This window comes from Motacilla alba, chromosome 13, assembly GCF_015832195.1.
Source record: "Motacilla alba alba isolate MOTALB_02 chromosome 13, Motacilla_alba_V1.0_pri, whole genome shotgun sequence".
NCBI classification, from domain to species: domain Eukaryota; kingdom Metazoa; phylum Chordata; class Aves; order Passeriformes; family Motacillidae; genus Motacilla; species Motacilla alba.
Window position 1 is genome coordinate 17,342,985 of NC_052028.1, and position 23,257 is coordinate 17,366,241.

The following is a 23,257-nucleotide window of genomic DNA, read 5'->3' on the forward strand; positions in this document are numbered from 1 at the left end:
TGTGGGGCAGGGCAGCCCCGGCATCACCCTGAGCTCTTTGGCAGGGCTGGAGAGCATCAAATAACCAATTCTGGGCTACTCTCTGCTTGTATTTTTAGAATAGTTGCTATAAACATTCTTGGCATTTTTTAAAAAGAACCACAACAGCCATTTATATATTTAACAATATATATTTATATATATATATATATATATAATTTCTAGATCAGTACATTCATCAGTACTTGTTTTTCTTCACAAACAGAAGAACTCTTACAATAGTAGACTTTCTAAAATAAATACTATTAAAATAGAGCTTCAAAATAAATATTCTGTACAAAGAAAAAAACCTTCTGTGGTAACTTTTCAGGGTGTACATGTGAGGGGGTGGTAAGAGGAGATGGGGGAAATATTTCTCAGGGTGTCTGAGCATGGGAGAGGAAGGGAATACCCAGTGCTGGGAAGGGTGAGGGCTCATCAGGGTGGCAAAGCCGGTGCCCAGGGAGCACCAAATCTGGGATCTGCTCCTGGCACCTGGTGGGCACGGGCACAGGGCTGTGGTGACAGGTGTTTGTCTGTTGGGGCTGTTCTGCTCCTGCTGGGAATGTGGTGTGGCATTGCCAGCACCCTCAGGTGCCCCCTTCCTGCTGTCTGGGCTGATTTGTGAGGGCAGGGGCAAACTCTGCCATGAACCTGCTGCAGGAATTAGTGAGCAGCGCAGGTGCCCTGCCATCCTCCTGCTCCTCCAGAGCACGGCACCTGTGCCAGGGGCAGCTGCCCTGCCCTGCCCTCCTGCCTCTGTGTGTCCCAGGGCAGTGCCGTGGCTGGAGAGCTCCGCGCTCGTCAGCAGCTGTCCCTTCCTTAGCAGGGGGCTCTGCCTGGGAGGATGGCAAAGCTGTGGGGCTGTGACACGGCGACACCATGCCCGGGGTACATCTCTGGGGTGGCAGGAGCCCCAAGTACCTTCGGAGGGAGCGGGGGATGGAATTGCTGGGATGGGGAGGAGAGGGAATACCGACGTTCCTGACGGGAGCTGCTCCCTCTGGCAGAGCCCCGGCTGGGCCAAGCCCGGCCCTTGCCCAGCTCCAGCCAGGGCTCAGCACCTTCCTGCCATGCCTGGGGCTGGGAGGGCTGGGGCAGAGTCCAGGGGCCGTGCTGGGAGCCAGGGGAGGAGGGAGGGTCACTCTGCTACGCTGACCACTGCTCTAACACATCCACAAGGCTTGGCCGGCTCCAGCGCGGCATCGTCGGCTTTACAGGGCTTAGGTATCAAAACAAACCAACAGAGAAATAGTTTACAGCTATGTACAGTGAGAGGGAGCCCAGCTGGGAGTGCTGGGAGTATGTACATGAGTGTAGATTGGCACAGTGGCGACCATTCCAGCGGCGCCTTTGCTCTCGAGGACCATGCAGCCAAGCCAAGGGCTCTGCCAGTGCAGGTTTTCAGCACACGTTCCCCAGGAGCAGCCAGGGGCAGAGGGTCAGAAAGGCAAAGCAGCCGTGGGTGGAGGCCGTTTGGACACATGTGATCCCAACAGAGGAGGGCAGCAGGTAAATACCTCTCCTGCTGGCCTTTTCTAGCCTGCTTGTATCTTAGGAAAATGATTTCTCTTATTAAATACAATATCTTATACATTCAACCAACAGTTCAGCCAGTTTGGGGTTGGTTTTCCTTTTATCTTTCCCCCTCCAATTTGTGCAAGATAATAAATACAGCTCTGGATCCCCACCTGCCTCCTGGTGCCACATACAGTTAGCATGAGGCTACCCTATGGGAACTGGTATCTGTAACACACATTACATCCTTTTTTCTGAGATTCAGCATGTACAAGCTAGCAGTGTTATAAATAGAAAAGTTGGTTGGTTTTCTCTTTTTTTTTTTTTAACTCCCCCATTCAATAAATATCTACAATTCCATTGAGCTAAACCCCAAGTCGTCCAGCTGAGCTGAATTCTGCAGCCCAAAGACAGCAGAGCCCCAGCAGGGCGCTCCTGCCAGCCCCTACCCGCGGCTGCAGCCAGGCCAACGGGATTCCTGGAAGTGCTACATGAGCTCTGCCTATTGCTTATCTAATTAGAGATGACATTTCACTGTCACTGCTGTGCATTTACCGAGGAAATCTCCTCTAATTAAAAACACCAAGAGAGACTAGGTCGGTTTTCTGCATGCAACAAGTACCTACCTACTCGTTAGAGCGTTGCATGTTTGGATCAAGATTCTTGTTTAGCACCTTGTAGTTGTCAAGAGAGAGGGGTCACAGCATCCGTGGGGAAGGCAGAACCAGCCCCAGGATGGGGGCACGGGCAGAGCCAATATTTGCGTGCTGAAAACCACGGGCCCGCTCGTTAACTGCGCTCTCTTCCTTCCCCTGGCTTTCCCTAGTGTGTGTTAACACTAAAATAAACACTAAAAGCATTCTTTACATTTAAAAAGACACTTTTGTACAGAAGAGGCAAAAGTCAAACAGCAGCAATAGGGGTGGGGGAATGTGCTGTACTTCAAGCAAATGCCATTCACCCCCAAGACAAAAACAAATCTTAATACCTAATGAGCAAAGAAGAGCTTGTTCCAGGAGGGGAGGTACAGGATTGAGACCCCTAGAAAAATACATCTATGTGCATCGTACACTTAGGTTTGTGTGACTTCTTACCAGAGCTTAAGAGGTTCAGAGGAACAAACCCCACCCGTCTTCGCTTTGTGGCTGGAGTTACATCCCTGGCCTGGGGACGCGGGCTCAGCCACCTTCCTCCTGCAGAGGGGCTGCTCTGCTGAGGGAAAACTCATATTCCATCGGGTGAAACCTGATGCCAAGGATCAGCTTTCAGGCAGGAGGTGTGGATACAACTGCCTGAACACATCGTGCTGCAATTCCTCCTGGGAGGAGCAGCCCCGCTACCATCTTGCTTTAGAAAGAGGGTCCAGAGCAGTGGGGCCAGGTGGGATGTGCCCAAAGGGCAGAAGACCCGTCAACAAATGAAATGTAGCTTCACTTCTGGTCCGAAAATCTTTGAGAGACACAGAAAGCTTCTGAGAAACACGTACTGAGTGTGCAACCAGCCCTTGGAGTGGTGTCTAGGAGGGAAGGAGGGTGGAGGGAGTTCCCCCATCACCTTCAACAGGATGCTGGGAGCGAGCTGGGGTTTGGAAGGAGACAGGAAGCAAGTAGCCTGCCCTGAATCTGAATTCAAAGCAGCTTTTTGCAGCTGGGAACGGGGATTGGCTGTGAGGCGGCGCCTGCCAAGCGAGCAGTTAATGGTTCCTGTGGTGTGCAGGCCTGGTGAGCAGCCGTCCCTCCAAGCTGGGAGTTTTTCAGCAGCTGTACTTCATGATGTACGTGGGTTTGCAGCCTTCACTCTGCATTATTAACATTCCTCCTTTGGCCCCATCTATTTAAACTGCGACCAGTTCCAAAAACCCTGAATAACCCAAAGTGCTTCAGTTTGTGGAAACAGTTGCTTCTGCTTTCTCCGAAGGCAAGAGGCTGACGCTCTCCTCAGAACACAGGTTATTAAAAAGAGCCAACACCACCCTGCTCCGTGAGCATCCTCCCAACTCCGTCCTCCCGAACCGTTAAAAGGGCTTTTCTGCCCCTTTGCTCTCGGGCAGTGCCTTGCAAATGACACTGTTTGTGTTTTTGCATCTGCATCCGGGCCGGCTCACTTGGTCGTAGCACCTCTGGGACAGCTTGACGCAGCCGGTGGCGGGCAGGTAGCAGAGCAGGCAGGGCAGCACCAGGGACAGGGCGCTCATGAAGGACCAGCGGGCGCAGCAGTTGGAGTGGGAGCAGGAGCAGGGGTGGTCGGCGCACGTGCCCTCGTCGTCCTCGTTGGTGCAGTGGTAGAAGACGCCCTTGACCAGGCACATGCAGGTGGAGTAGTTGACCAGGTTCTGCGCCGAGCACAGACACTCCTGGTTGCACACCCAGCACGAGGGCAGAGTCCGGGGCAGGGCACACTCCTTGCACTTGCATTTCCCACAGGCCTCGCACAGCAGGAAGTGCTTGTCCAGCTCCTGGGACACGGGGCCCTTCAGGTCCAGAGGCTTGCAGTTGATCGCCTTGGGCTGGATGCGAACGGCGCGGGGCGACGACTGCTCTGCCACGGGCACCGGGGCCATGTGGTCCAGGAGCCTCTGGTCGGAGGACGTGCTGCTGCTGCTGCTGATGGAGCTGGGGCGCCCGCTGAAGGAGATCCAGGGGTGGGTGACATCCTGCTCGCAGCGCTGCGGGTGCTGGCTGGCCAGGCCCAGCTCGTGGGGCGCTCGGGGACGCTTCTGGGCCGGCGGCTGCGAGGCGCCGGGGTTGTCGGTGTAGTCGTTCTCCATGTGGGTGGTTTTCATCTGGTCGATGGGCAGGATGGTCAGCGGGTGCTGCAGCCGCCCGTAGGGGATCCGACTGTCCAGCAAGGGCTGCACCATCACAGAGTTGGGGACAACGGTGATGTTGTGAGGGATCCGGGGCTCCATTGAGAAATCGGGCTGACTGCTGGGGCAGAATCTGTGCTTAAGTGTCCTGGGAGAAGGGAAGGAGAAAGAAAAGGGATGGGGGAGAGAGAGAGAGCGCATTGTTATTGTGGCATCCTGCAATCCCAGCCCAAAAGGGCTCCTTGCTGAGCTGGTTGTTGTGCTGAAGGTCTTGTAAGGTAAACGCGTGTCCAAGGGAGGGAGAGCACTCAGGTACAAATTGCCTCACTCCTTCTTTGCTGCCATGTCCCTCTCCCTGACCTTGGCCACCTATAGCTCTTCCAGCCCTGGGAGGGCTGCAGTCACTGCAGGCTCCTGAAGAGCCCACTCATGGTTTTACTGAGGGAAGGCACATCTTGGGGCTACTGGTGTACATTTACATGTGGTTTTGTCAGCAAATTTCCTGAAATGATTTCTCTAAACTGTGGAGGTTTTCCCCACTTGACCTTGATCCCTAAAAAAACTGATGCAGGATTATGGCTGGTGGAAGCATTAGCCTGGTACAAAGGTGCTTTGAGCATGGGGCTGAGCACCTGTCCTTGCTGACCGAGGATCTGCCTGTGGGAGGATGGATTGATTTTGGTGAGGAAGTGTCCCCTCTCCATCAGGAGCCGCTGGCTCCAGAGGCTCCTTTATCCCTGCCAGGGGGGGTGGAAGTGCTTGCTCAGCACCTTGTCTGGTGGCAAACCAGGGTGGGAGCCGAGGGTGCAGCTCCCAGGAGAGCACCCACGCGGCTCGGGCTGGGTCCATCACCTCACCCAGGTAACGGGACGCTCGTGCAGCCCACTGAGTGCACCACGATTCAGCTGAAGCGCTGTTTACCAGCCGCCCTGGCTGAGCCGTCAGCGCCGCAGTTTCTAATTTCATTGAAAGAGTGCAATTTATCCTGGAGTCAATCCAAAGATTCAGCAGTGGCGTAGGACAAGAAACCACAGGAAGTAACTAAACTTAAATCAAAGAACGGAAACGACTCAGTTCAAATTTAGAAAGTGCACATTGTTTTCTAGTAGATGTGCCATTTCCTCACGGGGTGACCTTTATTCATAAATAATATAATGCTGGAGATCAGTTGAAAGAAGGGGTGAGTAAAGCTTTGGTCGCAGGAGGGGAAAAGCTGCTGGTATCAAGAAAAAGGAAGTAGTGAACGGCTTAAGGCATTGCCAGTTGTTTGTGTTCAACAAATAAATTAACCTTCTCCAACAGCGTGAAAGATTTGGACTTGGCAGCGCTGGTTTAACAGCTGGGCTCGAGGATCCTAAAGGTCTTTTCCAACCTAAATGATTCTGTGGTTCCATGACTTTTTATATCACAGCAGTGGGAAAAAGGAAAAAACTGCATCCAGCTACAACCAAATAATGCCCGAGAAGTGTGTGTGTCAACGAGTGTGCACTTCTGCCAGAGCACATCTCCCCTAAAACAAACACAACCCCGCAAAAACCGGAGCAAGAACCGACTCCGCGTTCTTGGAAGAAGAGAGGGAAGCCCATTTTTACCCCCTGAAAAATGCCACCAGAGTCCACTCTTGTGTTCGCAAATCGTTGCTTTGATGGATCCCTTGGCATTTGGGGCTGGAGAGGTGCCAGTTCTCCCGGGATCAGTGGGAGGGCGGGCGGGCTGAGGCCGCAGCGTGGGCAGGGCGGCACATGCCGGGTCCGGCTCCGCATCCGGCCTGCCGGGCCCCCTTTGTGCCCTGCACCACACCAGCAGGAAGAAATGCTTTATTAGCAGTCGTGATCGTTATTGTCATGCAGCCCTTACGCTGCTGCTCTTCCCCAGTTAAAATTCTCCGCTGGGTCTTGGCCATTCATTTGGGGTTTTTTTTATTTCATTATTCATAGCTCATTGACATCCTGACTGGAGGAACAAGAGGGTTTATAAAGCATCTCTTCCTAGTTACTGTATGTAAAAAACAAAGAGAAGCAATGATTCTGACAACTGTGGTGCATGCAGAGGGAAAAGAACTTGATTTTCTTTTGTGCATCAGAATCCAGTGTCATGATATAAAAAGTATTTGCTGCAAGTCGGAGTTTAGCAAAATCATCAGTTCTGTGTCGGCTGTGTGTTACATTTGCAGGGAGACTTTGATTCCACTGGGTTTTTTGTTGTTTTTGTTTTTTTTTTAAGGAGAGAGATGCAGCTGTTTTGGTTGCCAAGAGTAAGTGCAGCAGAGCTGATCTTAGATGGAAGGTAGCTGGAGGAAATGGTGGCAGCGCTGCAGGGTGCTCCAGCCTGTCTGCTCCTCCTCAGCCCTGCCTTCGTGGCCTCTCCAGGGCTCTCTGCCCACTCCCACTTGGTACCAGCTCTCAGGAATCCGCTCTGTTCACCACGTTCCCACTGGATCCATGGAGAACCGTGTGTTTTAAGGCACCCTGTGTGGCAGCAGCGTGTGGAGCAGAGCTGCTCGCCCAGGCCGTGAGCTGGTGGTGCCTGTCCCCAGGGTGGCAGCTGTGCCCCAGGGTGGCACACCGAGGGTGTTCTGCATCGCTGGTGGCAGTGTGGGAGCCCCTGGAGGTGGCACTCAGGCTTTTTAACTCTGCAGTGCCCAGTCTGCCGTGGGCCAGGGCCAGTGATGCCATCACACAGAAATGGTGTCACCAGATTAATCTGGGGAAGGATCAGAGCCAGGCCACTCCTCAAACACCCCCGAGCACAGACGGGGTCTCGGGCAGGCAGATGTTAAAGATGGCTTATCTGAGATAATGCTAATCAAGATTTCAGTTAATTACCACAGAAAGGAGAGGGACCCCGGGCTAAACACCACACGTCAGGAGAGCTAAGGATGGAAGTTTTTCATCCTCTTTTTTCACGGTAGTACAGTTTCAAATTGTCTTTTTAATGGACAAACTATTTCTGCAGGACAAGGGGAAAGGAAGCCTGACATGGTGAACTCAAAGACCCTGCAGGTGTCTGAGCACAGGATCTACTTGGATAAAACCTGTGGAGGGAGAACAGGCAAACAAGACCCAGCTCTCCCCATTCCCAGACCCCTGCTCTGGCCACAGTGTCTCTCTGGCTCAATCAAGATCACCTTTAAACCACCCCAGATGTGCACCCTGACAGGTTTTGGTGCTTGGACACGTGGTCCTTCACTTTCTGCCCTGCCCCATCTCTCCTGAGCAGAGGGTTTCTGCAGTTAACTGCTCTCCCCTTTCACGCCACTCTCTCAGACAAATGCTTCTGATATTTATGGAATTTTCCAAGGACCATGACTCCGCTGCTGCTGCTGGCCTTGTCACCAGAAGTTCCAGCAGTGCAGTGAGATGGCTGGTGACAGATCCAGGCCAAACACCTCGAGCGCTGAACTGGGGGTGAGCTGGGTGCTCTCCTCCTGCCAGCAGCTCCTGTCCCCGGGGCTCTGCCCCCAGGGCAGCCACGGCAGTGCTCATGGTGGAGCTGCTGCAGTGGTGGCTGTGCTGAGGGCCCCTCTCCCTCTGTTGGTGCTCCGTGTCCCAGCACAGGGCACCTTTCACCGTGCAGGCACACGGTGCTCCACCCGTCCTGGCACAGAGCTCTCCAGCCAAGCCCAGGGTCAGGGATTCCTGCTGGGGCAGGAGGAAATCATAAGCCAGACTGCCCCTGTGGAGCGTCACAGGCTGGGATGTGCCTGCCTGGACACCTGGTGGGGCCTTGTGAGCTCCCTGGAGGATCCCCCAGGACACCACAACGGGACCTTTTCTGGTGGATGTGAACCCAGAGGCAGGGCAGCATTTCCTTCACCTCCCCCCAAACCCACCACACACGTGGGGTGTTTGCTCACAAGGATGACACCGCCTGCAGCAGCAACACTGGCACCTCATAAACTGAATTTATAGAGCTTATCCCAGCCAGATCCCAAATCAAAATTCACGTTTGGGGTAACCTGGCAGAACTTTAGCTCCTGAAAGAGGACAAGAGCTGAGGGGAGCAACCTTAGGGATCTTTGTTGTCCACTGCACTAATCCTGACTGTAAATTGCATTTCAATTGAGGGGAAAAAAGCCATGCAGCACACAAAATTAATTAATTTTTGATCACAGGTAATTACAGATGTATTACAGCATTAAAACAGGCACTAACTCACTGGTTGCAGCTGTACAGATGATTTTCTTAAAGTAGACAACAGGAAGAAAAATTCATGAGTATCTTGGTTCTTTCCAAGGCAGCAAACTCCCATGAAGAGAAAAAATTCTCTTCCCCCATGACTGTAGAGTCACTCACCACATACAATTTTCAAGTCAAAATATACTTCCTTCCAAGGGAGTAAAATTGGACTCCAAAGTCAAGTTCATACACGTGTTGCAGTGTTTGTTCCATCTCTTCATCAAGATATGGCCAATTTAAAATTACTGTTGTACCGGGTAATTGCAAGTCCTAAAGTTGTAGGAAACCAACTGTTACTGTAAAGTGTTTTGGTGTTATTTCAGACTCAAAGTTTTGTAGGGTTTTGAAATCAGATGAAATTAAAACAAAAGGCATTTTATGTTTTAGTAGGATTTAGGATTTGCCTACATCATTTTGCCCTTGTAGGCAATTCCATGAGAAAGTCACATAAACCCTCAGGAAAACTCATTACTGTCTTCAGAGCAAGTTTTGAAAGAATAAGGTTCTAACATCTTTATTTTCAGAGTGGAGTTGGACAACAAATCTTCCAGTAACTGAAAAACAAAATGGATCTTGACTTAAAATTCCAGTGAGCACAGAAATATCTAATGTTCATAACCGAGTCACCCACTGGTTAATAATTTTAATAAGCTCTTTCTCACATGTTTAACAATACTCTAGATGTTTGTGGTAATAAAGGGATAACTAGAGTAAGGGACTTAAGTCCAGGGGAGGGTCCCATGTGGAAGCAATCCTGGCCAACCCAGGACTGCCACGTCCCCAGTGCAGCCAGCAGGAAAATGGGAAAAGCTTCCACGAGCTCCTCCTCTGCAGCCAGCATCAGGTACAAGGTCCCACAGATTTGCCCAACCCTTTTTGGACACCTGAAATGTCTAAAGGGAATTCAAATGTCACAGAAAACCAAAAAGCCCCAAATGTGCTGCTTGGGGTGTGTTTGCTGAGAGGTCCTGGTGTGGGCAGGGAAGTGATGCAGCCACCAAAGCCCTTCTGTCTTTGTCAGCTTCGTGCTCCAGATCAGGGGCCACTCATCTCTCTCTAATTAATTACACCTTAATTACACCTCATGAGCAGCCTGTCCCTTCTGTTGTGTCTGACAGCACCGGGGGCAGGAGGAGCCTCAGCAAGCCAAGATTTCTCCTGGGGTTGCTGGCACTGGATTGTCCCCTCTGTGTGCTGTGACATGTCTGGTGGCTCCTTTCTGGAGCCTGGACTGAGCCCTGGAACACCAGGGAGCTGCTGAACCTGCAGGGGTGCCGTGCTGCCCTTTGCCAGGGGCTGGTGGCTGCCTCCAGCACCATTACATTTGTGATGTTCTTATAAATGAAAATGGTTGTGACGGTGCTGGGGGCATGGAGAGCACCGGGGCACAAAAAGCCCCTCCTTATGTTAGAGCTGTTAGGGTTGGAAAAGACCTTTAGGATAGAAAAGTCCAACTGTAAACAGAACAAAGCAAATTTGATGCTTCAACATGAATTTCCAATCACAGGTTTCCAAGAATTTCCCAGCTGTTGAAGAGGTTGGGAATCACAAAGTTCTGTGAAGAAGGGATGGAGAAATTGCCAGGGATTGATGGAAGGCTGAGCCTTGCACCGGGACAGGGCAAGAGCTGAGCTGCTCCTCTGGGGGTCTGCTTTGGGTCTCAGCTCCGAATCCTGGCACCCTCAGAGGGATCACACCTGCTCTTGGTCACTGATACTAGACTGGCCAGATGAAATTTTAGGAAGGAATTGTTCCCTGGGAGGGTGGAGCCCTGGCACAGGTGCCCAGAGCAGCTGGATCTGGTATCCCTGGCAGTGCCCCAGGCCAGGCTGGATGGGGCTGGAGCAGCCTGGGACAGGGGAAGGTGTCCCTGCCATGGCTGGGGTGGCCCTGGATGGGCTTCAGGGTCCCTTCCAGCCCCAACCGTTCTGTGACTCCATTTCCAATGCAAAAGTTGAACTGGTCTTGGCAGAGTTGAGACAGTCACTCACTGACACTGGCACAGAGGCAGCAGCAGCTGCAGTAAATGCACTGCAGAAATTGGTTTCTTTTCTTTGCTGTCTGTGACACGGGGATTTCTGAAAATACAGTGCAAGAGGAAGAAAACAAGCAAAGCATAGAATATTTAGCCTAATACAGGAAATGATCAGAATTGCAAGCAGTACACTGGAGGCAGTGTCATGCCAGGGGTGGGCAGAAACGTTTCCAGGCCTGTGCAGGGCAGCACAGCTCAGAATCGATGGCACCCGGTGCCAAGTCTGATCTGTACCACCAGTCTGCCTCCTCTGCTGGTTTGGTTAAAAAGCAGTTTTTGGTTTAAAAGCACTTTAGAAGTGTTGGGCAGAGCTGCACCTGAGCATTGGGCAGGGCGCTGAGGGACAGGACAGGGGTGCTGAGGGGACTGAGGGGACAGGACAGGGTCCCACCCAGGTGATCAATAAAGGATTTGCTCCCCAAGGCCCAGCAGAGGAGGAGCTGGAGGCAAGGGAACCAATTCTGCCCCTGCCTTTGTCTGGCATCAAGGACATCCTCTTGTCCAGGCCTGCCAGCGGTGACAAGGGACACGCTGCGCCTGGGGCGAGCCAAAGGGCTCAATCAGAGCTTTTAATGAGGAAGACTACTCTGAGAGGCAGTTAAAGGAGACCTTGCAGCAAGCACATGTTTTTAATGTGGGATTAAGAATAATTCATAAGGTTGGAGTTCATCAAGGCTGAGTTCGGCTGTCTGGATTTGGAGTCGAGCTGTAAATGCTTCAAAAAAAGGAAAAAAAAGGCATTTTTTCCCCTAAAGTGTGTATTAATATTAACAAAATATTGACATTCGTTCTTTTTGTTCCCCTCCTTAGCAGCCTTATCTAGCTAAGGCCAGCTAGAATCTTCTCTACAAGTAATAAGGCAGGAAAAAAATTAGAAAGCTTATTAGGGAAACCTGCCATTTTCAAAACGAGACACTAAATTCTTGCCAGAGCATGGAAATTCAGGAGCTGGGAAATGAGACCTGTAGACTTCCAAGAAGCTGTCTCTGTCCAGCTAGAGTCTGTTCCTATGGTGCGAGTGAATAAAGCACATTTTGGCCCACTAGCATTCAGATCTCTGGGGACTTGGATTTCTCAGGCAAAGCCTTTTACTGGACAAAACCATTCATTTTAAGGTCAGAAAACTAAGCTCGGATATGATCTGTTAGGCTAATGGTACTAAATGATAACCTCGTTGGAAGGATTGTAGATTTTCTTGAGGAAATGAATTGCATTGAATGGAAAAAGGATAAAAAAACAACACTTGTGCAACTGTTTGCCTGTAAAAGCAGTTTTTACTACTGGGCTGAAGCTGGGAAGTTATATAGCAACGTGATGAATGAATTTTTTTCTTTCACGTTTAATTTCATGAAAACTGTCAGAAGTGGTAATTAATTATTGCTGTAGTGTTGTAAGGGATGTGAATTTTATTTCACCGAAGTCTGAGGACAGAATTTTTTCTGGGGGGGGCAGGAATTGCTTTTTGAGATGTTGCATTCCCCAGTATGGTTTGGGAATTAGTCATGATTCCAGGAAAACAGCTTTTGTTTGGCCGTTTCAGGAGGAGAACAAATAATTTCTCCCCTGCACATACCTCACGGAGAATTTCAAAAGGACTGCAGTATTCAGAAATGGTCCTTTTAATTTTATAATCCCAAGATAGAGTCCCTTCCAGCAAGGGAAAACACAGCAGCCCATGGAAAAGGGCACATTTATCAACGAGACATCCCCAGTGGGGTTCCAATAACTGAGAACAGCCCCTCCTCCTGCTATCATTCATTTTTATATGGGCAAGGGGGAAGCCAGTCATCGGGATCATTGTGATTCCGTGCACAAATTGGAGCTTTATTCTCTAACCCAAAATAAAGGCAGAGAGGGGAAGCTTTAATATTGGGGAAGCCGAGTTCCTCTTTAGCTAATTAAACTGCAATTTCTTGCCATGCTGTCCCTTGGCATGGCGCGGAGGAAAGGCAGCAGCTGGAGAAGTTTTAAAGGATCTGGAACGTGCCTTTTCCACTCTGGATAATGCAGGGATGCTTTTCCTTTTCCCTTTCCTTCTCTCCTTCACCCTCTAAAGAAAAACTTGGGGCTACAAAAGACTTGAAAGAAGAAATCAGACCCTTGGTAACTGGAGGTGAAAGAGGGAAGCCTTTCCCCCCCGTGATATTCCTTTGCACTGCCATTCCCAAGGTCTGCATTCCCAGTGCTGCTCTCCTCTCAGACCTTTGTGCCTTTTTTCTGCCCCTTTCTGCTTTTTCCATTCCCCTCCTGACAATGAATTTTCAGAACATGTCGTCTCCAGGCTTGTCTTTCTCCTGTGACGCCAGGACCGGTACCAGAAAATAAAATCCTGGCTTATCTTTGCTACGCAGTTGGCAGAAAGGAGCAGCCAGCCCAGGTTTTTCCTCCACACGTAAAATATTTCATATATTAGATGAAGTTATTCCAGGTACACATTTTTGTTACTCGTCTAGCCTTTAAAATGCAGCATCCATCCAGATTTAAGACAAGTGTACAGCAAGACAGGGAAGAACAGGGATGGAATAAGGCACTGAGGCCAAAAAAAATGAAAAAAAGGCAAAGAGGCTTGCATGAAATAAAATGCTGAAGAGCAAAGGTCATGCAGGAAAGGTCTGACACATGAGTGGCTGATTTCTGAAGTGTCCTATTATGGAGACAGCTAAGAACTACTTGACACTCACAAGACAGGGCTTTGGAAAAGAGAGGAAATGCGGGCAATCCATTCCACAGCAAGGAAGATCCAATTCTGACTTGTCAGCCCAGGTGACCGTGTATTTATGCTCCTTTTCGGGGAGGGAAGGAGGGATGAAGGAGAAGACATCCCATCAGCAGAAAAAAACCCCACTTATTCTGCTGTAAAAGCCTGCAGACAAACCCGACCCAAGTGTGCCGAAACCTGCCTGCCATATATGTACAGCAAATGCAGATGTTGATGGGAGAACGCAGGAAAGAGGGATAAATCAGAGACGCAGGGACACAAATGGAAATTCTGCAAGAAACAGGATATTTCTCCAGAATGCCAAGTCTCCTCTAGGCTGGGAAGCACCAGGCAGCTCTCCACCGTACATAATTATAATCACTGTTAGGAAAGTCATCGCCAGCAATCCGCTCCCGATCAGCGATCTGTAAGGAGCAGCGCAGCACATCCAGAACGAGCGCAGGATTTTCCCCTCGGGGAGCAGCCTTGCCTTTTTCTACTTAAAAAACCATTTAACAACCGCTCGCAAGCACCGATCTCGCACTTACTTTAAATAATTCAGCTAGGACCATCTCTCCATAGGCGAGTTAATCCCGGACGAGGGCCCGGGGCCGGGAGCAGCGGGCAGGGGCTGCGGGCAGGGTGCGGGCAGGCTGCGAGCGCGGCGCTGTCAGCGGCGCTGCACCGCCCGCCCGCCTGGGAAAATGGCTATTTTATGAATGGGAGGGCAGCGGCCGCTCGTGCGCGTGCGCCGCCGCCCGACTCTATGAATGGGTGGGCACCGCGGCGGCAGCGCGCATGCTCCGCTGCCTTTTATGAATGGGGGCTGGAGGGGAGCGCGGATGCGGCTCCCGGGGTTTTTTTTCCCCCCCCGTTTTTGGTTTTTTTTTATGAATGAAGGGCAGCGGCAGCTGCGCATGCACCGCGCCCCCCGCCCGGGGCTGGAGGTAACGGCGGGGGTGGGGGGCACCCGACCGCCGGGGGGGCACCGCCGAGCCCCCTCCCCACGGCCCGGGCCCGGGGAGCAGCCGGGAGGGTGCCCCGGCCCCTCGGGCATCCCCAGCCGCCGCATCCCGCCGGGAGCGGGGCGAGGGGCGGCAGCGCGGGCAGCGCCTCTCGCCGGGAGCCGGGGCGGGGGGGGACAGGGGCACCTTCGGCCGGAGGTTCTGGCGATCCCCGCTTTTGGGGTGTGTGACCACGAGTGAAACGATGGGGACGGTTCTCCGCTAGCGCTCGGCTTCGTTTGCCGGCGCTAAGAGCTGCGGCTCGTTCCGTTCGCCGCAGCATCGTCACGCACCCGTGTCCGTCCCCTGTGGCAGCACCTGGGTGAAAATGCGAGCACAACCCGCCCCGAGTGATGTATGTGCAACCTGTGGGTTCGTGTCACGGCTCTTCTCTCCTGAGGAGGAGAGGGGCTGGGGTAGAGCCGCAGGTTCCCCACACCCGCCCGGCAGCAGCGGCTCCCGTTCCATGGACGTGCGGCCGTGGATGCGCTGCTCCCAGCCCCGCAGCTCTGCCCGTGTTCCGCCTTTTGGGAGGCTCTTCCGAGGCAGGCTCTCTGCCTTCCCGGCCGTGCCTAGCACAGCGCTGCTGCTCCGTGCCGGGAGAGCCCTGCCCGAGCGTGTGCCGGGCTGCGGCCGCCCCTCCGCGCCCCGGCTCCGCTCCCCGCGGCAGCTGCAGGTGGGGCCTCGGTCCCCGGGAGCCTCCCAGACAGGTTGCTTTCCTGCAGATGCATTAATGATGTATTTTAATATCTGTGAGGAGTCATTGCAGAGCACAAAGCGAGGCCCTGCTCGTTTCCTGCCGTGTTTATGGCACGGACATTTCAAAGCCCGCACAACGCTGAATAAAACCCCGTTGTTTGTTTATTTAGCGCTAATGCAAACAATGTATGTTACCGCAGATCCAAAACCAGGGAGGTTTCTCTCTCCCGGAAGGATTTCTCCCTCCAAGAGCACTGCTCCGAGGCTGGTCATTTCCTAGGTGTGTTTGTCCCCGAGGGCAGACGCGTTTCCCAGTGGGAGCCGTGTTGTGGGTCACGGGCAAACGCAGCTTAACAAGGAAAGGACAGAAGATGGAGACTCCCTAAAGAACAGCTTTTCCAGAAGGTTGCATAAAATCTTACCGGCTTTCAAATCTATCAGCTGGGTGCTTTTGAAAATAAATAGAAGGTGGTTGGTGAAAGTGTTGCTTTGTTACTGGTTGCGTTCTTTGCAGTGAAGTACTGCTGGAAGGACAGGCAGGCAGAGAAATTCGATGTCTGTGATTTTGGAAATCGGCAAATAAAGAGATAATGGAAGAAAATGTGATTTTAAGAAAGCTTGTATAGAAGAAAAGGTGAAAAAGATATCATCGTGCTGTATTTCGTGCTGGAAAGCAGCCCAAAGCTGAGAGACTGCAATTCCTGAGCACAAAAAAATCTCTGACCCCATCATTTTACAGCACTGGCACAGGACAAATTCTGCACCTCGATTTGAGTGCTGCCAGTGTTCTGCAACGCCGCAGCAGTGGGAGAGTCAGGCGCCTCTGGATTCAGGGCTTTTATCCCTGCATGCCGGGGGCACAATACCGGGGGAATGCTTTGTTGCGGCGCTGAGCATCTCCCTGCGAGCCCCGGCCCCTGCCGAGCTGCTCTGTGCTGCCCGAGGCTGCGACCCCACAGCAGCCCCGGGCACTGCCCTGCAGCCCCTGCCCTCCTGGAGCCCCCAGCGATAAAACTGCAAAGAGGAAACAAAAATTGTTCTCCAGGTGTGAAGGAGCGAGGAGGAAATGGGGCCTGGCTGCTCTCGGGAGAGAAAACGGGGAATCTTGCTGGCATGGCTGGGATCGATGGAACCTTTTCAAACAGAGAGTTATGAGATTGGAAATCTTGGAGCTAATTCTCCTCTTCCTTTAGACCTATTGAAAACAAGATTTGACTAATTCTCCCCTATGGACAAAGGTGTTTCTTGCTAGATCTCAGCCTGGTTGCTGTGCCCAGGCACGCGAGGCTTGGGTTTGGAATTGGGTGTGAGTTTGGAACTGTGGATTTGGGTTTGGAATTGCGTGTGAGTTTGGAATTGTGTGTGGGTTTGGAATTGTGGATTTGGATTCAGAATTGTGTGTGAATTCCTCCAATGCTGTTCCTGTTGGTACCAGTGGGCACTGCTCTGGCTCTGGGTCGGGATCCAGAGGCTGAGCTGGGGATCACTGAGGCAAAAGCCCAGGGTGAGGGTGGAGGATGCTCTGCACTCGGGAGGTTCCTGGCTCCTCTGGAGTCCCTCTGCAAACAGGGGGAGCTGGAGATGCTGCTGGGCTGGGCTGAGCAGGGGAGGGCTGGTGTCTCCCCACCTCTGCTGATGCTCTGTCTGCTCCCCGGATCTCCTCACGCTGCTGTGAAGAGCAGGTTGTGCCTGTGGGGAGGAGACTCCTTGTCGGGAGGGCTCTGGGGCTGCTGCAGTGCAGGGAGGAGCCCTGTGTTATCTCTGTGGGATTCTGGAAGCTGAGGCTTTAAGGGAAATGCCACTTATCCCAGGACGTGTAATGAGTTTATCCACGTTGGCAGCGCTGCTGATACTGAGCTCTGCGCTCCTTCCTCGAGCAGGAAATTCATCGCTCGCTCATTTCATGCCCATTTAAACCCTGAAATGGCCGCAGATTTTTGATCGCGATTTCTTCTCTGGGATGAATTGTGCTGCTGCCACACTTGCTTTGCCTCTGAAGTTCTTTAGTTTAGTTCTCGTGCATCCTGGGCGCAGCCTGCCTGGTGAGCTGGGTCTGGTGAGCGCTGGCAGCCGCCGCTGCCGGGCTCCCCTTGGAGCAGCTCGCTCTGGAACGTGGATCTCCAGCCCTGCCTGTGCTGTGTGGGCTGGCAGAGCTCCAGGCAGGGCGTGTGTGTCTTGGCCCAAAGCTGGCGGTTTAAGGAAATGCACGGTTCCTAATCTGCCATCAGAAAAAAGCAAATATGCAGGCAATTTAGGAAAGTGAAAGTGCAACCCCCTGGGGAGCGCGGAGCTGGGGCTCAGAGGCGTTCTGAGCGTGGAGCCGTGCTCTGCCTGAAATCCTGGCCACTGGCATCCTGCTGTCTGTGAGCTGCACCAGGAGCACATGTGTAGACTTTATCTGCTGAGGTTTCCGTGCTCCTCCAAATCCTTTCTGGCTGGCGGCGGAGCCTCACGGTGACGGGGGTGAGGAAGGAGCCCCTTCCCTGTCCCAGCTGGTCCTGCCAGTGCAATTTGCTGATTTGCTGGCAGTGGGTGCAGGTTCTGGTGGAGGAGGTGGTTTGTAACCTGGCCCCTCGGAACCCAAGGGTGCCCACATGGGTGGTTTTGCCATCTCTTGGTGATAGGAGGAGAAGAACCTTTTCCCTCCCATTATTTCCTTCACCACTGCCATGCCTGTAATAAGGATGGAAACTTTAGATTAAATTTTCCTATTAAAAAATGAAAACTGAGAATTTCAGACCTTATCACCTCTTAGAAATAATTGATAAAACCTGGAAAATGGAGTGCTTCTCTTCTAATCCACTGACACTTTATGCCCCTTGCATGGAAATACATTGCTCCAGAATCCATCTGGGGCAGCATCCCATATTCCTGATTTCCTTGGCGCTTGTGATGCCTCCAGCCACAGGCAGCGTAGGCAGGATGAGTCCTACTGATAAGCACTGGTGGATTGTGCCAAGCATTTATCACACATAAGTCAGAGAGATTGTTTGGATGTTGCTGTAGGAATTCTCCTCCCCTCGTGCATTGTGACCAGCAGTTGCTGTGCTGCTCTGCCACGGGGATGAGTGAGGGGGGATTGCTGTGGAATCCCAGAGGCGTTGGGAAAACAGTGGGATCGTGGGCTCCTCGCAGCCTGCGGTGGGAACGAGGAGCCAAACAGAAAGCAGGTGCCACCAGAGAGGTGCCAGCCCGGAGCCAGCGGTGCTGCTCAGCTGTGTTGGTGCAGCTCTCACAGGGCTGAACATGTGAGATTATCAAAACCTGGAGCCGATGGAGCCTGTGGCTCCCTGGGAGACGCCACCTCCCAGAGCTTCCCTCTGGATCACAGCCTCTGCGGGAAGCAAGAGGAGCCTGGTGCTGTAACCAGGAGGGGGTGGATGGATGGCTGGCTGTCACCTGACTGGATTTGGCGTGGGCGGGAGGCAGTGCCGGGCTCATCCCTGCAGGGACGCTCGGGAAGTGTTCCCCAGCTTTATCTGGCTGCCTTCAGGTGCCCTGGCACGCAGCAGGGGCCTCTCCTGGCAGCCGGGCCCCTGGCACGGGCAGCACGTCCCCTCCTGTTATGAAATCACCTCATAAACTCTGCAAACTGCCCCGGGGGGGACGAAGAATCCTTATCTGGGCTCCCAGTGAAGCTCTCAGCCTCGGCTTCTGCGGCACAGATGAAAGGTCTGGGCTTCCTCCTCTCTTATCAGGCACCTGTTGTTGTATCCAGACATTACTCACATCCTTGGAGTCACATCTTGTTTTGCATAATTAACACCAACTGCTTCGTTTCCTTCCTTCCCTTGCAGCTCTGCTCTGTGGCCTTACCTGGCTGCGGAGCCTTCAGGGTTATTTTGGGTTTTAACACGAGCAATGGAATTTTGGGAGCACCAGCTGGGGGAAGACGAGAAGATTTTAGTTGGGTAGAAAGGATGATCTTCAGTCTTGAACTGGTGCTGCAGGCATGGTCTGCGGTGGGGAATTCTGTACCAGTTCCTTGAGTGGTATGGAAAAGCCTGAAGCAAACCTAAACAGAAATCTGTGCAGCAGATTTGGACTCAGAAAATGCAAAATCACAGAATCCTGGAATGGTTTGGGTGGGGAGGAACCTTAAAGCCCATCTCGTTCCAGCCCCTGCCATGGCAGGGACACCTTCCACTGTCCCAGGTGCTCCCAGCCCTGTCCAACCTGGCCTGGGACATATGAAGTACATAAGAGGTTTTTTTGAGGGTTTGGGTGTTACACTTGTTTATTTTTTGCAATTATATCTGACTGGCAACTTTAATTTCCCCTGAATGCCTCATCTTTTGCTCTTGCTTTCTGGAGTTTTGCTGCTCTGAAGATGTTTTCTGCCCGAGGTTTGCATCACCTCAAGCTGTGTGTGTATCTCAGTACATCAGAGCAATCTGCCAATTCTGCAGCTGGGACCTGAGCAGGGCTGGGATTTTGGGCTGGCTGCTCTGCAGAACTGTGCTTTGCACAGGTAGAGCTCCTCAGCAGAGGGAGAGCAGCTGCAGCCTGGTTGTGAGGGACGAGCAGGGCTCTGGGGCTGCTGGCGTCCCTCCTGCTGCCCCGCTGGCAGAGCAGCAGCGCTCCTTATCAGGCAGAGACTCAGTCTGAGATATGGATTTTCCCATCACGGGCTCCAGGTCTGAAACTGGACCTGCTGCTCAATCTTGGGAGGGCTGTGGCTTCTCTTCCAACCTGCAGGACTCAGCCACTTGATGGTATTTCGGGGAGGGAGATATTTCACCTGTTTTTGATTGACTGGATCATCTCGAGGACCATAAATTGGGAACATGTCCGTGTTTTTTTCTGAGTATTTATTTACAGTTCGGGTCAATAGTCTCCAGAAACACAATTCTGCTTACAAACAAAATTCCTGGGCTGCATTCCCAGGCGTTCCCATGTGACTCGAGCATTTTTAGCAACTAAGTGAACAAATGCAAACATATTTTCGGGGCAGGGGAAGCGTGGCTATCCACATTCTCCCCGAGAGCCTGGGAGCTCTCCCCAGGTGCCCTGGATGTGACAAGGCAGGGGTCCCTGTGGGGCATCCCTGTCTGGGGACCCAGGCACAGGGACTTTGGCCATCTGCAGCTCAGTGAAGCAAATGGAGTGGCCCCCCTGCCTCATGCCTTGGGGTGGTCCCGGGTGATCCACCTCTCTGCCTGTCTGCAGCAGCTGGAATTGCCTTTCCTATGGGCTTCCAGGCTCAGGAGAGGTGGATATCTGCTTTTTAAGGGCCAGGGAAGAAGCGATGCCAGCGGGCAGCAGCTGCTGGCTCAGGGCTCTCGGCAGCCAGCACTTCACCTGTGAGGAGGAAATGGATTTTCACCGGGAGGAAATGGTGCTCCCCGGCCAACAAAGCAACATTGTGGAGAAGTCCTGGCCTTAAAAGTCGTGCTGGCCATGCAGCAGTGCTTCACAGGTCTTGTGGTGCCTGTATTGCTGTAGCAGGTCAGGCTGAGCCTGAAAAATCCGAGTATTGGGATTTTCTCACTTCTGCAGTCCATGGCAAATGATTGACAGCAGCCTGAAGAAATGCTGCACCCGTGCCTGAAACCCTCACTAACACCCAGCCACATTCTGGTCAGAAAACTCTCAGATTCCTTCCTAAAAAGCCACATAACTTTTCCCCGCATAATGTAATGAATGAACAGCAAAAGCAAACACTTAAATATCAACTGAGTTTTTTGCACATGTACTGAAGTGACCAAAAGCAGACAGCAAATCCATCTTTGTTTTGGCAGGAATAAGGTCTGTATCTTCCACCTGAGACAGTCAGACAGGGATATTGATGAGCAACAGGCATGCTGTATTAATTTATCAGCAGAAAAGCTCAAATAAATTACTGCTATATTCTTGTTTTTCCTTCTTCTGTAGAATTGAACTTTCCCCAAAACCAAGTTACATCCAAACAATCTCAGAGGTCTCTTCAATTAAATAATCCAGTCAGCCTTCAAACATTTTTTGTGCCCAATTAGTTTTGATTTGCTGGGGAAGATGTTGGGGCTGTTTCTTTAAAAAGAGCTGAAGTCCTGCCATGCCAGTGGATAAATCCCTGAAGCTGAGGGAGGTTTGATCACCAAGGCGCTGCCAGTGTCTTTTTCCTCTTGCATTTCTGGCCTGGAGTTTGTGAAGCTTGGAGCAAAAAGGCACGTATTGAATCCCAGTGTAGCAGTTAAAGGTGCTCCTGTGGAGTGTTTTCTGTTATTTCTGAGGTTTGGGTTTAAAGTGGAGGGGCTCCACTGAGAAGATGTCTGTGGGCTGCAGTGGCAGGGGCTGTGCTGCTGGGAAACAATTGCCTTGGGGTTTCTATACTGTGAAATCACTCTGGGTTGTAGCTCTCTGCTGGCTCCCCAGGATAGGGGATGATTAATCAGCTGCATGTTTTAACCAGAGCTCCTCTGGGCCCTGTCACATTGATCTGGTTTGTGTGGCTCCTGTCTCCAGCCCCACGCCATCATTTTTAACTGGCTTTGGTTTTGGGGGGATCTGTAACACACATCACAATGGAAATGCTGAAATCCAGCACTTCATTCATGATTTATAACTGCTAAAATAAATTGCCAGTGAAAACGTTCCTCCAAGTTAAAGTCCCTCCAGGAAAGTGCCGTTCCTTGAGGAACTGGTGCGGGTTGGTTCCAGGCTCAGGTTTGGGGTGAATGTTCCAGGGGGTTCGTGGTGGCTCTGGGGGCCCTGCTGGAGCTTGTGGGGGGCTTGCACCTCACCCCAGCTGCACGTGGACGAGGGGGCTCTGACCCTCCCTGCAGAACCAGCTCTGATTCCCCTGGTTTTCCATCCCTCGTGTTTACTCCTCCACAGAGTACAGAACAAAATCAACCCAACCCTTCCCTCTTTGAAGTATCACTGGGTATTACGGAGTCACATAATTGTATATAATTACCACATTCTAACACTTAAATATTTTCCTGACTAATTTCCTCCTGTCCCTGCTTTGAAAATACCCAGATTATACCCATTAAAAATTTACAGACTGGAAAATATGCGATTTGAAAGGAAATATATTTTTTTTGCACTTAAACCCCACTTTTCTTTGTGGCCTTAACCTGTTGCCTCTGACAGAATTACTGGGGTTTAGTGTTCTGTTGTGGTTTAGCTTTTTCTTTAAAAGCCCCCCAGCCCACAGCCCCCTCGTGCTGTATATCAGGATGTTATGACAGCTCTGCTGGGCTGAGTCCAGCAGTCGATGCTCTGTCAAAATACCCATCATTTCCTGTAGTTTTGCCTAATTAATGGTGCAGTAATGTGGAAACTTAGAACAGCACCAGAAGGAAAAGTAAATGTTAAATGATTTGCCTTTAATGGATCTCAGAAGCTTTTCTTTTTCGTTTTTTTTTTTTCTTTGTTCCTCATGAGCTCTTTTTTGGGCACCTTCCTCCTCTCTGCTGTTCCTGGTTCCCTTCAGAGTTTTCTTCCTTCCTGATCCCTGGGGGTTTATCAGTGTCAGGGGCTGGCAGCACCAGGGACACTCACAGCACCTGGGAGGGGATGCACTTCCTCAGCACCGTAATTAGCCCCGGCTGCTGATGCACAAAAGCAGATAGCACTTGAAATGAATGGGACTCATTCCAGTTCAGCTGATAGCACCCCTTTGTTCCTGTCCCTCCTCAGCTTCCTGACCCTTGAATAGGACCCAGAGAGTTTGGGTGAAGCATCTCCAGAGCCCCCATTCCTGGCAGGGTAGGGAGGAGTGAGGCTGGGTGCTTGGAGCAGGTGGAAAGGTGGGCATGGAATGACAGGACGAGGGAATTCCCCCTGCCAGAGGGCAGGGCTAGATGGGATACAGGGAAAAAATCCCTCCCTGTGGGGGCAGGCAGGCCCTGGCACAGCTGGGGCTGCCCTGGATCCCTGGCAGTGCCCAAGGCCAGGCTGGACACTGGGGCTGGGAGCACCTGGGACAGTGGAAGGTGTCCCTGCCACAGCAGGGCTGGGGATGGATGAGATTTCAGGTCCCTTCCAGCCCAAACCAGTCTGGGGTTCTCTTTCATTGATCTTAAAATGGGCAGCGAGTAAACCACAGACAATGAGCAGGACCCCGGTGATGCAGGAAAGCTCCGTGCAGCCCAGGGGGGCTCCTCACCTGGGCACCCTGCAGAGCCACGCTGGGGCCAGGGGAGCCTCCCCAGCCCCGGGTGAAGGGCACCAGCTGTGCCAGCAGCCGGGAGGATGCCAGGCTGGCTCGGCTGATCCTGTTTTACGGTGTTTTGGTTCGCTGAAAAATATTTTGTTGCGAGAAACTCCAGATGGATGTGAATGTTCTCAGGGGTGGAGGGAACAAGTGGAGGG

At 52.0% G+C, this 23,257-nt stretch overlaps 1 protein-coding gene across 1 annotated transcript; it reads right to left on the minus strand.

Moving 5' to 3' along the window:
* Positions 1 to 204: 204 nt before the first annotated feature.
* Positions 205 to 13,906, minus strand: SPRY4 (sprouty RTK signaling antagonist 4). The gene is made up of 2 exons (XM_038150475.1): positions 13,802 to 13,906; positions 205 to 4,490 (listed from the first exon to the last, which is right to left on the minus strand). The coding sequence occupies exon 2, from the start codon at positions 4,442 to 4,444 to the stop codon at positions 3,551 to 3,553; it is 894 nt and encodes a 297-aa protein (XP_038006403.1). The 5' UTR covers positions 4,445 to 4,490; positions 13,802 to 13,906; the 3' UTR covers positions 205 to 3,550.
* Between the last annotated feature and the right edge of the window lie 9,351 nt (positions 13,907 to 23,257).

Excerpts from the sequence above, each read along its gene's own strand:
- SPRY4 (XM_038150475.1), bottom strand. The coding sequence starts at position 4,444 with ATGGAGCCCCGGATCCCTCACAACATCACCGTTGTCCCCAACTCTGTG.